At 50.1% G+C, this 16,183-nt stretch overlaps 1 protein-coding gene across 8 annotated transcripts in view; it reads left to right on the top strand.

The window, feature by feature from the left end:
- COL6A3 (collagen type VI alpha 3 chain) overlaps positions 1–16,183 on the top strand; it is a 79,575-nt gene that overhangs the window by 20,866 nt on the left and 42,526 nt on the right. For 3 of the 8 annotated variants that reach the window (XM_057305857.1, XM_057305849.1, XM_026491609.4), the window contains 6 exons: positions 777–1,379; positions 5,172–5,756; positions 7,464–8,063; positions 9,315–9,887; positions 11,599–12,207; positions 14,236–14,841. In XM_057305857.1, coding sequence (XP_057161840.1) covers positions 777–1,379; positions 5,172–5,756; positions 7,464–8,063; positions 9,315–9,887; positions 11,599–12,207; positions 14,236–14,841 — 3,576 coding nt within the window. The remainder of the gene's footprint in view (positions 1–776; positions 1,380–5,171; positions 5,757–7,463; positions 8,064–9,314; positions 9,888–11,598; positions 12,208–14,235; positions 14,842–16,183) is intronic. The other 5 variants (XM_026491612.4, XM_026491610.4, XM_057305870.1 and 2 more) reach the window with 5 other exon arrangements.

Genomic DNA, 16,183 nt, shown 5'->3' with positions numbered 1-16,183 from the left:
CTGAACTCTACATCTGAAACTAGTGATACACTATATGTTAACTAATTGCATTTAAATAAAATAGGTTATTTTAAAAAAGAAAAGATCAAACCAAACATCTATAAAAGTATTTTTAAGATGAGAACTTTAAGTGTAGCTTGAGTTCTTCCTTTCAAATTCCCAGAGTTGCGTGCCTGCCGCCATTTTGGTTTTTAAAGAAAAGAGAAGAAACTGTTGCTCAAAGAATCAAGTGTCTAACATGCTGGGATGATAAGTCACCAAACCCTGAATCTGAGATTCTGTTTCCTAGCTGTGGATTTGGGCAAAGAAAATTCCTGTAATAACTTGAGGGTTATAAGAGAAATGTCCAAAAACTAGTAATCATGTTTGGACCTCTGTTAATAGTATGTACTCCCTTATCTTCTCCTGTGGGTATGGTAGCACACAATTCCATGGAACAACATCTCCCTCCAAATTTCATAGAAGTTTCTAGAATATGTACCCATGATTTCTCAGACAAGTGAATACGATGTTTTGAAGTGTAATTACAGAGATGGTGCAGATGAAAATTTGATATAAATGCCCCATTTTACACCATGGTTCCTAAGAAGTTGCCTCTTATCCATTCAGAATGCAGAACTGAAAGAGAATTTCACATTCCTTAATCAACATGTGTTTTGTGTGTCCATATTTCGTGTTTCTTATTGGTTTCCCAAGAAACATGTCAGAACACTGAACAATGCATGTGGTCACTTGTTCTAACGCTTTCACATTTTTTGCATTTCTTTCTTTTAAAGCACAAGACTCTGCTGACATTATTTTCCTTATTGACGGATCAAACAACACCGGAAGTGTCCATTTTGCAGTCATTCGCGACTTCCTTGTAAATCTCCTTGAGAGACTCTCTGTCGGAGCTCAGCAGATCCGAGTGGGGGTGGTCCAGTATAGCGATGAGCCCAGAACCGTGTTCTCCTTGGACACCTACTCCACCAAGGCCCAGGTTCTGGATGCAGTGAAAGCCCTTGCGTTCACTGGTGGGGAGCTGGCCAATGTCGGCCTCGCCCTTGATTTCGTGGTGGAGAACCACTTCACCCGGGCAGGGGGCAGCCGAGTGGAGGAAGGGGTTCCCCAGGTGCTGGTCCTCATAAGCGCTGGGCCTTCTAGTGACGAAATCCGCGACGGGGTGGTAGCACTGAAGCAGGCTAGCGTGTTCTCATTTGGCCTCGGAGCCCAGGCCGCCTCCAGGGCCGAGCTTCAGCACATAGCCACCAATGACAACTTGGTGTTTACTGTCCCGGAATTCCGTAGCTTTGGGGACCTCCAGGAGCAATTACTGCCGTACATTGTTGGCGTGGCCCAAAGGCACATTGTCTTACAACCGCCAACCATTGTCACAGAAGGTACGTATGCTCTTCTCGCCCTCCGTGGGGGGGGGGGGGTTGTGTGTTGGTTTTCGTTAGAAGTAAGGCAGGCTCCTACGGAATGATTCGCCTGAGCAGAACCTGTAAGTACCCACAGCGGAGTCCTTCCGACGCGTGCTAGCTCATGGATGGGATGTCTGTGCTTGTTGCGGTGTTGGAAAAAAACACAAGATCTGTGAGTGAGTGGGGAGCTCGTGTTAACGCATGCGTTGTCAGGGAAGTGTGCTCTGAAGGTGAATTCAAGAGAGCCGTTACTCTGAGGCTATCGAGTGTCATTGTTTTGTTGACTTACGATCCAGTCATCTGAAAAATGGAGCTCAGGGGCTCATGACAATTCCAAGGAAACTGGTCCCGGACAATGGCACTGCCTCGAAGCCAGCATGGTAAGAGGTGTGCTCGTAGGTAGGGGAGGGCTGTCCCTCCCGCAGGGTCCTCTCTGTGGTGGGTATCGAGAGCCGCACTTCTGAAGGTAAGAAACAACACAGCACTGACTTGGCGGGATGTTGAGGAGACGCTGTTTGCCTGTGCCTGTCCAGTTTCTGACTAGTTCTTTGAGGGGCGAAATCATGACATACCTTCAAACGGAGGGCCTTTGGCAAAAAAGCCCAACTGGAATCATTTACAAACATAAAACAAATCCCATTACCTAACAAATATCCATGTAACAAATGTGGGAGGTGAGGTTGTGTTTTCAAAATGTAAAGAAGAGTCCAGCTGTGCGTGAGGCTGTGCGGGGCAGTGAAGATCCAGGCCAACCCAGTGGTACCAAGTTACCTTAACTGGTGATCTCCTCTGTCTGCCAGAGATTACCCGTGGTATTCTGGATTATTGCTGGGCAGGGAAAACCAGACTTGATGCCCGATGCCATCCTGAAAATCCCCTTGATATTTCTAGACATCCCTCTGATTGGAATACAACCTACGAAGGTTTCTCGGGAAGCAAACAGGTAGTTTCCATAGCTTTCGTCCACACTGAGGAAAACACCACAGCCGTAGCTGGGAGACCGGCCTTTTTCCCGGGTCTTAGGGTCACCAGCTGCGCAATCCTGGGCAGGCTGCACAACCTCCCTGGGCTCTGATTTCTTGAATTTGTGGCCAAGGAGCTACCCTGGAGGAAGACGTTTCTGTTCCAGGAGACGCTTCATGGCCGCACGCAGCTCTCTGCAGTTCCCCCCAGCTAGAGTGTTCGCTCCTCACTCACAGACAGCACCTTTGATCTTTGCGACTGCTTGGGGATAGTCAGCAAAGATCCTTGGCTGTCCGGTGTGAGCTGGACAGCTTGCCAAATGCCGGAGACACAGAGCTGGTGGACAAGAGACACACGGCCACCGACCCGTTACAGGATAATGGGGAGATGGTGGAAATGTAAGCCAATGGCCAGACGCAGTATGGCGAGTGTGAGAGGGTAGATAAGGGCAGCCTGGGGCTGTGAGGGGAAGAACAGGGGGCGAGAGCTTCGGACGGCTGGCCAGGGAAGGCACATTAGAGAAGCTGCAGGATAGAAAGGGGACAGCAAAGGGACAGCGCTCCAGGTGCGGTGTCCCTGCAACATAAAGGAGCCTGGCCTCTTTCCAGAACTGTCGGAAGGCAGCAGGGCTGGAGCTCACTTGATGCACGGAAGGCTGGAGCTGAGGAACTGCCCTCCAGTGGCTCTGTTTTCTCAGTGACCTGTGTGGTGAGATCAGGCGTGGGCCAGGTTTGAGCCGAGAGCAGAGGATGAAGCGGTCGTTCTGCAGGCTGGGAGAGGAAGGTTTCCAGGAGAGCCCTGGCCGTCGTGGGCTGGTGCAGGTGACCCCTCGGGTGGGCTGTGGAGCAGGGTGAGCAGATCTGCAGTCTGGCGTGGTGGAGGCAGGGGGAGCGTGAGTGAGGGGCAGGTGGAGCCCAGGCCGAGGTGGGGGGTGGCAATCTCCAGAGACAGTAAGGGCAGGTGGGGCCTGAGAAGCAGGTGGGGAGTGGGGGCTTGGGTGGCACAGGAGGACAGGCTTTACTGGGGGCCGAGGTCCCAAGTTGCTGAGGATGCGGGGGAGTAGGGTGGAGACAAGACAGCACTGAGAAGCGACAGGAGGGGTCTGGAGGTTTGCAGATAGCAGTGTGGCAGAGCCAAGGCAATCACCCCGGTCCTGGGCTTGTGAGGTCTGGGGGGATGGGGTGTCCTGGGGGCGTGCTGGCGGTGGTCACGGGAGGTGAGCGCAGAAGCCCGCTGATCAGCAGGACTTAGGGTCACCCCCCAACGAGGGTAGTTCAACCCAGTCCCAGCAGAAGACGGCTCTGTTTGGGTTGGCATCACATGCCAGGAAGGAGGATGTCACTGACTGGGGGCGGGGGGAGGCTGCCACTCAACTAGCTGAGGGAGTCAGCCTGGTGGTCGGGGATGATAGCAGACCTGTCTTTCTGTTCCTGTCACACACGTACATGTCACACACGTACATGTCACATATGTACACGTCACATATGTACATGCATGTACAGACACGGAATGCAGGAATCTCTGCGTTTATGGTCTCACGATCCACTTCTCCATCAGTGGTGGAGGAGGGGTGTGTGGGTGCGTGTGTCTGGGCAGGCTCGCTATCCGTGTGTGCATGAAATGTACATGTATGGTTAACTGTATACATGTCTGTACGTATGTCTTCTGTGTATGTGTGGGGGGGGGAAGGCAGGCTCCTACAGAATCAGTGTCTTTCACACACACATGTAGCGAGAATTCCACGTCTCTGCACATCTCTGTGGAGCGTTTAAGGACTTGGAACTCATCGTCTACACCACAAGCTGCTGCTGAAGCCATGGTCCCCGCATGCCTGTCCCTGGGAGCTTTGTGTCTACGTGTGCATTTACATGTTTTCCCTTTAAGGGGAGAGTTTGGACCGGTAATAATATAGTCAGAGGTCAAGACATATAACCCACCTGACCATGTGGAGTCATGGAAGCCCCCTCACGTCCGGATAATTATCTAACGGATGGCAAGCACTCCTGCCTCAGCTTTAACCATTTATAGCCTTAGAAGTCCTGGAAGCTCTAGCAGGTGTTTGGATTGGGTGTCATGTCTGACCCAATTCTTTGTGCCCGGGGCTCAGGCTGCGTGTGTCCATGCGGCGGGTGGACCCAAGTTTATAGTCGCGAGGCAGTGACCTCGTCCAGATGCTTTTGCTCTGTGGTTTATCACAGTCCCAACACGAAACTTAGCCCCTTCCCAATGCAACCCTTCTGGGCCGCTTGCTGGCTTTGACATCGATTTCCTTTGTAAGTTTTATGATGTCAAGTACTTGGTTTTCTTCTTTGCCTGAAGAACCCAGGCATGGAGAGTAGAACGGAAGGGAATGGGGAAGTCTAGGCTCTGTCAGCTTTTTGGTGGATGCTCATGACGTCACGGCTGCGAAACGAAGGGCCCTCTGAGCAGACACTGCTGCTCCTTTACTCATTTAAGCTGTGGCTTCATTCTGGACTCTCAAATCTAACCCATAGACTTCTGGCAGAAAGAGCTTCCTGGCTTTTTTACTGACAATGTGCTGAACAGATGGTTACTGAAGCTCAGTTTGTAAAAAGGACCAGGAGTGGGTGGGGGTGGGGGGTCCGGGGCCCCATGCCACCCCAGAGGAAGGATGCAGCTAGCAGCAATGTGTGTGCTCCGACAGATTCTCCTGGGGCTCCCCCTGACTTCACACCAGCCAGAGCGAATGGGAGCACCCCCGGAGTCGAGTTAGTGGTGTAGATCATAGAGGTGAATGTGATAGGTAAGGGCGTTCTACTCACCTTGTAATGTTGCTACCTACAGTCATTGAAGTCAACAAGAGAGACATAGTTTTCCTGGTGGATGGCTCATCCTCACTGGGACTGGCCAACTTCAATGCAATCCGCGACTTCATTGCCAAAGTCATCCAGAGGCTGGAAATCGGACAGGATCTTATCCAAGTGGCAGTGGCTCAGTACGCAGACACTGTGAGGCCAGAGTTCTATTTCAATAGCTACCCCAATAAAAGGGAAGTCATTACCGCCGTGCGGAGAATGAAACCCATGGAAGGCTCGGTCCTGTACACGGGCTCCGCTCTGGACTTTGTTCGGAACAACCTGTTCACTAGTTCGGCTGGCCACCGGGCCGCCGAGGGGGTCCCTAAGCTCCTGGTGCTGATTACAGGCGGTAAGTCCCTAGATGAAATCAGCCAGCCTGCCCAGGAGCTGAAGAGAAGCAGCATCATGTCCTTTGCCGTTGGGAGCAAGGCTGCCGACCAGGCTGAGCTGGAAGAGATTGCTTTTGATTCCTCCCTGGTGTTCCTCCCCGCCGAGTTCCGAGCCGCCCCTCTGCAGGGCGTGCTGCCCGGCTTGCTGGCGCCTCTCAGGACCCTCTCCGGAACCTCTGAAGGTATGGTGGGGAGGAAGTCAGACGCTCGGCAGGGTGGTCTGCAGGCAGAGCCTTTGAGAAAAACCAAACCAAACCGAATTTTGTCTGTGCTCAGCTGAGAGACAGGTCTTACACGATGGAAACGAGAGCCATAAACATGACTTATTCCAGGCTTCCTTTTCATCCTGAGTTGGGGATTGTGTGACTTGAATGCCACGTGATACAATTGTATGTCTTAAAATGTCATATGATAAGAATTGTATGACTTCACGTGTCATCAAGTAGAAATCATATGACGGAAACCGTAGAGCCGGGGGCCACCTGTCCTTCTAGCTTCTGGCCTAGGGGGTCACTTCTGGTTGTTACCTCTTGTCAGACCCAGGATCTGTCTCTCCTGGTGACCCCCGTCCAGCCTGCGTCTGCCACCACCAAGATGTGGCTTGGCTCTTGCTTTCCTGAGCTCACAGTCCCCACTCAGTGGCCCAGCCCCCAACAGGGCAGAAGGTTAACCCTCTCTCCTTTCTCTGAGGGATTTTCCTTCAGTCCATGAATGGGCATGGAGATAAAAACCCAGTGGTTTCTAAAATCTTTCATTTAATATGATTATCAGTGAAAAGTTATTTTCAAAGACACAATGGTAGCCTGTGAGCTCACACACCGGATGAGTATAATTCGCCGTCCTTAACGAAGATGATTATCACGGAACAAGCTTTCCCGCCTCACAGCCTCACCACGGGACGACTGTTGGGTGCATGACCCGTACTGCACGATGCATGCTTTCTCCTCAGGCTCTCTGCTCTTCTGAAAGCCTCTCTCTCTCTTCAGACTTCTTGCTTCCTTCAGACATCCAGCCCACGCTCCCAGAGCCAAAGGCATTTGATAGGACACAGGATAAAATTCGTCGTCAGGTTGAAATTTTAGTGAGACCCCAGGGAAGAGATGGGAGATAATTTTTTTAAAGGCCTTAGTACTAAGTGTGCTGCTACAAATTCCCTAATTTGAGAACTGTTCTTTTGAGTCTTCACGTGCCTCTCCTCAGTCAAGCATGGCCAATAGTCTTTTTGCATTTTAACACGTTTCCATGATCCTATTATCTCACTCTGGAGGAATTCCCACGGGCACCCCATGGGATTATTGCCAGGCAATGCCGTGACTCCCAACGGAAGGGTGCCAAGAGAGAATGGCCAGGGGCCGTCCTAGGAATATTCAGGATGAGAACAGCACATTTGTAGTAATTTTCGTCTAGCCTTCAGGAGCTCGTGTCCTCAGGTGACTTGGGCTAACACTTCTGGTCTATCTGTAAGTGGAAATCTCTCTGCAAACGTGTAGAGGTGAACGCCGGGGGAGCCTGTCTCACCCGTGGAAGCCTGGCCGCGACCGCGGTCACTCACCTGAGCGAGGCGGAAAGGCCCAGGACGCCAGGGGAGGAAGGCTCTGCTTCAGGGATTCTGACCATTTTTGTTGGTTGCAAACACTCTAACTTTGGCACGCTCTCCCTCCACGAGCCAACTTGGCTTCGTCAACTTGGCTACCGATGTGCCCCACACCCACCCGCCACCCCTAGAGGAAAATATGCAGCCTTCTGCCATATTTTACGAGCCGGACATGCTTTGCTCACCGACTGTGTGTGTGTCCTAAATGTTGGCATGTGTGCCCGTGGTGTGGGCACACATGATGTGCCCCTTGTGGTCGTGTGTGTCTCACTTTGTTTTCTGTGCTCCACTGCAGTTCACGTAAACAAAAGGGATATCATCTTTCTTTTGGATGGATCGTCCAACGTTGGAAAGACCAATTTCCCTTATGTGCGGGACTTTGTCACGAACGTAGTTAACAGCCTTGATGTCGGAAGCGACAATATTCGTGTTGGTTTAGTGCAGTTTAGCGACACTCCGGTGACCGAGTTCTCCCTAGACACATACCAGACCAAAGCAGAGTTGCTTGCCCATCTGAGGCGGCTGCAGCCCCAGGGGGGGTCGGGCCTGAACACGGGCTCGGCCCTGAGCTATGTGCATGCCAACCACTTCACCGAAGCTGGCGGCAGCAGGAGCCGAGAACACGTGCCGCAGCTCTTGCTCCTGCTCACGGCCGGGCCGGCCGAGGACGCCTACCTGCCGGCGGCCAACGCCCTGGCGCGCGCCGGCGTGCTGACCCTGTGTGTGGGGGCTAGCCGGGCGAACAAGGCCGAGCTTGAGCAGATCGCTTTTAACCCGAGCCTGGTGTATCTCATGGATGATTTCAGCTCCCTGCCAGCTTTGCCTCAGCAGCTCATCCAGCCCCTAACCACTTATGTTAGTGGAGGTGTGGAGGAAGTGCCACTCGCCCAGCCAGGTAAAGCTCCCGGACGGCGCGGGGCTCCCTTCCCCCAACACCTCCCGGGGGGCAGGTGGCCCAGTCTGAACTCGAGAGCCTGCTGAGCTGGAGAACGAAGACTGGGCATCTGTGGTAGAAGTAGTTTGGATGGGGGCTTGAGACACTGTACCAGCAAGTTTAGAGTCTGGGACTAACGGGGGTTCGGTCATGAAAGAAAGTCTGGAAAACCCAGCTTCTGTGCCTCCCATCTTATCCCCCCTCTTTTTTGGCCCAGTGACTGGGAAGTTTCGGGAGCACGATCCCAGAGGGGTTGAGTCCCTTTCATACAGGAGAACGCATCGGGGTCATTTCAAAATGGAAATTATTTTACTGATATGATTATTTTTATGTTCAAAATCTGCTGAAGGTAGAAAATGATTATTTTTATAAACCCAACAAAGGCTGCCTCTTTATGTGATGACACAGTGATTTCCGAAGGAAGTCTGGACTGCTGCTATTACTGCAGATTAATCGGTGGTGAGATTCGGACACATGGGATCTACCAGCTTGCTGACCTCACACAGATGGGGAGCAAGACTGAGACAACTGAAACCTAATCAAAATACATCTAAAACCTCTCTGAGCTGAGAATAACGATCACGTTACATGTCGTACGTAGCCCCCTATGGGCTGCCCTCCCTGTTTTCTCTTGGCTAAGTACAGCGGATTGGGATGCACTGACTGTGACCCACAGAGTAATGATGGGCACTCTTTGGGGTCCAAGCCCATAACCTCAAAGTTAGGAAAAGATAATCCAGTTAGAGCAGATAGGTGTCAACTCAGTCGTTCTCAGGTGATTAACCCATGTCAGCCTTTGTTGCTAGAGACGGGTCAATTTTTAAGCAAAAGGACAATAAGAACCACATTTTAAATAGTTTAATTTATAACAGTTGAAAAACAGTGTTCTCCTAGAGGGATTACCTCCTGATGCAAGAATAGGACTCTCCGGGGCTTCCATTGTCTTGCTCTGTGGAAGAAGCATGATGCTAGATTGGGTAGACCGTCCAGTTCTAGTCCTTTGCAAATATGCACTGCTTTGAAATGGGACATTTTAACAACAGCTGGTGTTTCAGGCTCTGGCAGTGGGTTTTCTCCTTCCTTGCTGGTACAGTGATCATCAGACGATTGTGTGACCTCCCATTACCAAATGCTAGCGGTGCTGGGCTGAAGGCACGTCGGTGCCCGTTACGTTCTCGTCCCTCACTGTGTCCTAATCTACTTTTGTTGTAGAAAGCAAGCGAGACATTCTGTTCCTCTTTGACGGCTCAGCCAATCTCGTGGGCCAGTTCCCTGCGGTCCGCGACTTCCTCTACAAGGTTATTGACGAGCTTGACGTGAAACCGGATGGGACCCGGATTGCGGTGGCTCAGTACAGCGATGATGTCAGGGTGGAGTCCCGTTTTGATGAGCACCAGAATAAGCCCGAGATCCTGAGCCTTGTGAAGAGAATGAAGATCAAGACCGGCAAAGCCCTCAATCTGGGCTACGCGCTGGACTACGCGCAGAGGTACATTTTTGTGAAGTCCGCCGGGAGCCGCATCGAGGATGGAGTGCTTCAGTTCCTGGTGCTGCTGGTGGCGGGAAGGTCGTCGGACCGTCTGGACACACCTGCACTCAACCTGAAACAGAGCGGGGTGGTGACTTTCATACTGCAGGCCAAGAACGCAGACCCTGCTGAGCTGGGGCTGATGGTGCCTTCCCCCGTCTTTATCCTGGCCGCCGAGTCGCTTCCCAAGATCGGAGACCTTCAGCCACAGATCGTCAATCTCCTAAAATCAGTGCACAACGGGGCACCGACACCAGGTATGACATAGAAATGCTGGCTGCTTGTGCAGCCCAGTTCTGTGATGCATGAGTACGGTAGGCTGCTGGCTCTTTCCTTTCCCACTTGAATTGTCCAACGGCTCTCAGGGCAAATCAGGAGAAGCAGGGTGACATTAGAATACTTCATAACTCAATATTTCGTAATTAGATGAAAAAGATTTAGACGCATCAATAGTTAAAAATCCTTTTAAAAATCCTTTAAAAAAGTTTTACTCTACGCTTATTAAAAGCCACGTACCATGGGTACGTGATAGCTAAAACAGTCTTCAGCTTCATAGTCCTCTGATGTCTTACTTTCGGTGGGTCTCACTGTGCTGTAATTCATCCACAGTTCATTCCTCAAGAAGATAAAGCATGACGAGAGGCGGGTACATTCCCACCGTAAATGCTGCCCTAAATGTCCAATGACTGATCTTTACTACCATGACTTCGTGTTTAACCACTTTCCATGTGTTGGTGAAAATGCAGTGAAAAGAGTAATTAATTTCAAATATAACCCTCATGATTAAACACTGAGAATTTAGAACTTCTGCATCGACTCTTTGGCCATACACTGTTGCTTTTGGGTTGTAACCCTGACATGGTCTCCATTTCCCCCTGTTGATCCACTGTGACTTGCAGCAAATCATTTGAAAGCTCCCATCTATGTCACGTGCTGATGGGTACCTGGGTCCTGCCATCCTGGCTCTCCCCCACCCAACTGTTTCCCGAGTACACCTTTGAAAGTTGACAGTGCTGCTCAAGCATCGAGAAGTTCTAAAACAGAGGGCTATCATCTATCTATCTATCTATCTATCTATCTATCTATCTATCTATCATCTATCTATCCATCTATCATCTATCTATCATCTATCTATCATCTATCATCTATCTATCTATCATCTATCATCTATCATCTATCATCTATCATCTATCATCTATCTATCCATCTATCATCTATCTATCTATCCGTCTATCATCTATCTACCATCTATCATCTCTCTATCTATCATCTATCTTCTATCTATCTATCTATCTATCTATCTATCTATCTATCTATCTATCATCTATCTATTATCTATCTATCTATCTATCTATCTATCTATCTATCTATCTATTATCTATCTATCTATCATCTATCTATCTATCTATCTATCTATCCATCTATATTGCTGTATTCATTTTCAGTTTCTGCCTTAACAAATTACCATAAGTTTAGTGGCTTAAAAGAAAATGGATTCCTTGTCTTCCAGTTTTAGAGGTCAGCCGTCCCAAACCAGTTACCCTGGGCTGAAAGCAAGGTGTCAAGCAGACTGCATTCCTCTTGAGGCCTCTCCAGGCTCATGCGTTCCCTTGCCTCGCGCGGCCCATGCTCCTGGGCTTGGGCCCCTTCCTGCACCTGCAGCACCAGAACATCTTCTCCCTTCTCTGGCCTCTGCTTCCTCCCTTCGAGCTCTTCCTCGAACTCTCATTGTCTTCTCTCTTCTTAGAAGGACACACGATTGATTACACTGGGTCTACCCGGATAATCCAGGATAATTTGCTCATGCCCCAGACACCTCATGTAATTGTACCCGCAGAGCCCCCCAACCCAACAAAGTCTGAGGAGTCTGAATTGGATACCTGTGTGGGGCCATGATGCAGCCCAACCACAATCCATGGCAGATGGTCCCTTTGGGTCCCTTGTGTCATTGAGGCTGTCTCCCTCCAGTTTCAGGTGAAAAGGACGTGGTGTTTCTGATTGATGGCTCTGAGGGCGTCAGGAGCGGCTTCCCTCTGTTGAAAGAATTTGTCCAGAGAGTCGTGGAGAGCCTGGATGTGGGCCCGGACCGGGTTCGCGTGGCTGTGGTGCAGTACAGCGACCGGACCAGACCCGAGTTCTACCTGAATTCCTACATGGACCAGCAGAGCGTGGTCAGCGCTGTACGCAGGCTGACCCTACTGGGAGGGCCGACCCCCAACACGGGGGCTGCCCTGGACTTCGTCCTGAGGAATATCCTGATCAGCTCGGCTGGAAGCAGGATAGCAGAAGGTGTCCCCCAGCTCCTGATCGTCCTCACGGCGGACAGGTCTGGGGATGACGTGAGGGGCCCCTCGGTGGTCGTGAAGAGGGGAGGGGCAGTGCCCATCGGCATCGGCATCGGGAATGCCGACATCACGGAGATGCAGACCATCTCCTTCATCCCCGACTTCGCCGTGGCCATTCCTACCTTCCGGCAGCTGGGGACCGTCCAGCAGGTGATCTCTGACAGAGTCATCCAGCTCAACCGGGAAGAGCTAAGCAGGTTGCAGCCAGTTTTGCTCCCCCCAACGAGCCCGGGTAAGGAGGGGAGTCCTTGGGTCCTTGTTCCTAGAAACCTCCGGAGCTACTTGTTTGGACTGTGGGCTCCGAAGTGTTCTCTGTTGGTTTTCTCTACCATATGCGGTGAAAACTGGCCTTCCATGAAGAATAAGTGGCCATGTGCCTTTGGTCTCAGTGGCCAGAAGTGGCGGGGGTCTGGGGACATGCTACGATTCATGCTTTGGGCCAAATTAAAGTTTCAAAGAGGTGCATATGCTCGGCTTTTGTGCCGACCCCTAAGACTGCGTAGAGGCTTCTGCATAATATCAGAAGGGATGGGGCCATCTCATCGGTGGCACCAGCTCAATATCAGCTCTAAGCTGCCCCTGCAGGTTCAGCTGCCAGCCTTCTGTGATCAGGGAGGGAACTCAGCCACAGGGTCCCCCAAGCTGGGGCATAGTCTCTGAAATATTGGTATTTCCAGAGCCAAAGTATGATGGTTGCTTTTGAATGTGGCTGGTGCTGAGAAGTAAATATCTTAATCGGCAGGCGTCTACCTTGCTCTTATAACTGTAGTTCGTTCTATTTCATCTTTCCTGTCCCCCTTTTGTAGGCCTGACTGCAATAAGCTAGAAAACTGTGGGAGCCTGGCTGCTGAGAATGAAGGGGACTGAGATCTATCCGTCCCCCTCACAGTGCCCACCTAGGGCCTGCCCGCCCCAGGCACTTGGGTGGAGGGGGCCGCAGTGGTGAGGAGGCAGCGGCATCCTTGCTCCCTTGGGGCTTACTTTCTACAGAGTGCCATCTGCAGCCTCATGGTGTGGAGAGGGAAAAAAATGAAAGGCAGAAGGGAAAAAAAGGAAGGGAAAAGTAGAAGCAAGTGAGAGAAAAGTCAGATGCTGGATATGGTGCCCTTTGAGTGAATGAAGGAGGTGAGGGTGACTGACACGGCACAGTTCAGAAGGGCCAGGGTTCCCTTGCTGGTGTCCAGGACAGAGTACAGCATGCCCCACAGGCTTCTATGGAATGTTCTAAAGGGTTTGTGATCAAAAAAAATCTGGGAAACAGTGGGATAAACAAAGCAAAAGAGGTCCCCCCCCCCATGATGTTTTGCATATCTCCAGTACGGTAAGAGGATGCCACAGTTCCAAAATTTATTTGACTGCAGGGTCCTTTTATATGGTGCATCCTGTGGTACCAGAGTTCTCAAGAATGCACTTTGGAAATCTTGTCATAGTGCACACGCGATCTCTTTACTTTAAATACAAGCACGGATTTCTACAGCATGTTTGCTCTCCCACTTTTCAAAATGACTCTTTTCTACCTTTGCCTTCTTCCTCTCCTGCCTCTTCTACACTCTCCTTCTTCCTAGCGTGCTGCTCGTATCTCAGCCCTCACCTGTTCCCAGGTGAGCCGTCTCTGCCTCCTGGGCACCTGCCCCTCTCACCTACTCAAGGTGCCATCCACCATTCTCTGTCCTGCCTCATTGGTTCTCTGCCAAGGACGGGAAGGATGATTCCCTTCACGATACAAACACATCACTTTTTCTTCTTTCTTAAAGACTCTCTCTTGATGCCTGCTTCTCCCTCCAGCAGTGCCTCAGTCTCCTTTTAAAAGAGTTATTTAAATCTTTACAATTCCCCTCTGAACCCACCCTGATCTGTCATTCACTCTCATCACTCCACGGAAAGCACTCTTGTCAAGGTCCCTCCGTGATCAATTCTCAGATGCCATCTTGCTGGGTCCATAAGAAGCTGATGCATGTCACAGCTGAGATCACCTCCTTCCTGAAACACCACCCCTCCTGGTCTAGACATGGCTCTTGTGTGGCTACTCTCGGCCTCCCTCAGAGTTACTCCTCTTTGTCTTTTGCTGGTTCCTTCTCTTCTCCCTGACTTGTAATCACTGCAATGCTGTAACTCGCTCCTGGGACTGGCATTTTAGCTAGAACAGTCAGAATGAGGGTACTTTGCCTGTCAGGAAGTGATTCCATGACACTAAGGTGTCATGAACACTAAGAATTTGGTGCCAACGAAGCTGACACCCATGATAACATGTGATCCGCAGGTGTTGGAAGCAAGAAGGATGTGGTCTTTCTCATCGATGGGTCCCAAAGTGCTGGTCCCGAATTTCAGTACATCCGCACCCTCATTGAGAGGCTGGTTGACTACCTGGACGTGGGCTTCGACACGACTCGGGTGGCAGTCATCCAGTTCAGCGAGGATCCCAGGGTGGAATTCCTGCTGAATGCCCATTCCAGCAAGGATGAAGTGCAGAACGCCGTGAGGCGGCTGAGGCCCAAAGGGGGAAGGCAGGTCAACATTGGGGGTGCCCTGGAGTACGTGTCAAGGAATATCTTCAAGAGGCCCCTGGGAAGCCGGATTGAAGAGGGTGTCCCTCAGTTCCTGGTCCTCATTTCATCCGGGAAGTCTGATGATGAGGTAGACGATTCTGCAGCCGAGCTCAAGCAGTCTGGTGTGGCACCGTTTACCGTCGCGAGGAATGCAGACCAGGAAGAACTGGTTAAGATCTCCCTGAGCCCTGAATATGTGTTCTCAGTGAGCACGTTCCGGGAGCTGCCCAGCCTGGAGCAGAAACTGCTGACCCCCATCACAACCCTAACTTCGGAGCAGATACAGAAGATCCTGGCCAGCACCCGCTATCCTTCTCCAGGTAGGATGGGGTGTTTGTTGTTGTTCTCTGAGCTGTTCTCTCTCTCTCTCTCTCTCTTTTTTTGGATATAAAAAAATAAGTTCAAAGATCCATAGTACTCATGATAAGTTAAAATAAAGGGACACCTAATATTGAGCTAGTTATATCTACTGCGTGTTGCAAGGAGGGAGGAGGCTCAGTGACGGGGAATGATGGAGCGTCCAGTACGAGGGTGTTAGAAAGGACTTAGGATAGGATTTGAGCTTGTGGCAGGCAATTTTGTGGAAGACTTAAGGAAATGGCAATTTGGCCTGGATCCGATATTGTCAAGAAGTGAAAGTAATTCTGTGATTAGATATCTTTCTACATCTTATGGCTAAATCTGTAGTTGGTAAAGAAGCAGCAGTCATTCCTATTAGCCAGGATGGCAGGTGTTTGGTTATTTTTGTCTTCTTTTTGTCAGCGTGTGCATATGATTCTGATGTTGATGTTCTGCGAAATCTTTTGTGTTCTACAGGAGAACCCAAGGCCTGGCTGTGTGTACTGGGCCAGCTTTCCTCTTTCTCAATGTTAATGGCTCAATTCTGTGACTTGCTCAGCTTTCGCTGTGCTGTGTTTCCGTTATAAGTAGCCTAGTGATTTATGAGGCAAAAGAAGCTGCGTTTGTTGAGTGGCAATGTATGAATAGCTCAGTAAGATGGCATCCAAGAAGGACCTAGAATTCTAACTAAAAGGGAAACATGGCTCATCTTTCCTGGGACTTTGTAGCTAATTTTGTAGTTAAAAATGGACTCATGTAAAGAAAACAGGGAAAATAACAGTGGAAACAAAAAAAAAATTGTATAAATGCTAAGGATATGTGGGCAGGAGGAAATCCCATGAGTCAAACACCTGGGGAGCTGTCGTGGCACACTGGGACAGAGTTGGCATTCTCCAGGCATCCCTACCGAAGCAGTGGCCTCGGACAGAGAGGACCTTTGACCTCAGTTGTCTCTCTCTGCTTGTATACCAAAGATGTCGTTCCGGGTTATCTTGATCCCTTCTGGTAGTAGCAGCTCACGGTTCTGTAGATTCTGATAATCCGGTTTCTAAATGCTGTTTACATTTTTTTAAAACTAGTTGTAACCCAGACCGCAAAGCCAAAATTAAAATAGAGTAAACTTAGAAAGAGAAAGTTTTGGAGAACTTGGAATAATTCAAAAAGCAGAAATTGTTTTGGTGAAAAAGGCTCAATTTTTAGGGATTAATTTTAAAAAGCTCAAGACATACACACATGTACATCAGCTTATAATTTTACTGTTAATTAATATTGTGGTGCAATATAAGGCAGAGTTCAGAAACGGAAGCTGAAACAAAACCAGAT

The sequence above is a fragment of the Ursus arctos genome, unplaced genomic scaffold (assembly GCF_023065955.2).
Source record: "Ursus arctos isolate Adak ecotype North America unplaced genomic scaffold, UrsArc2.0 scaffold_1, whole genome shotgun sequence".
Lineage (NCBI taxonomy): Eukaryota > Metazoa > Chordata > Mammalia > Carnivora > Ursidae > Ursus > Ursus arctos.
Note: the sequence above shows the minus strand (reverse complement) of the source record. Positions and strands in the feature narration are given on the sequence as shown.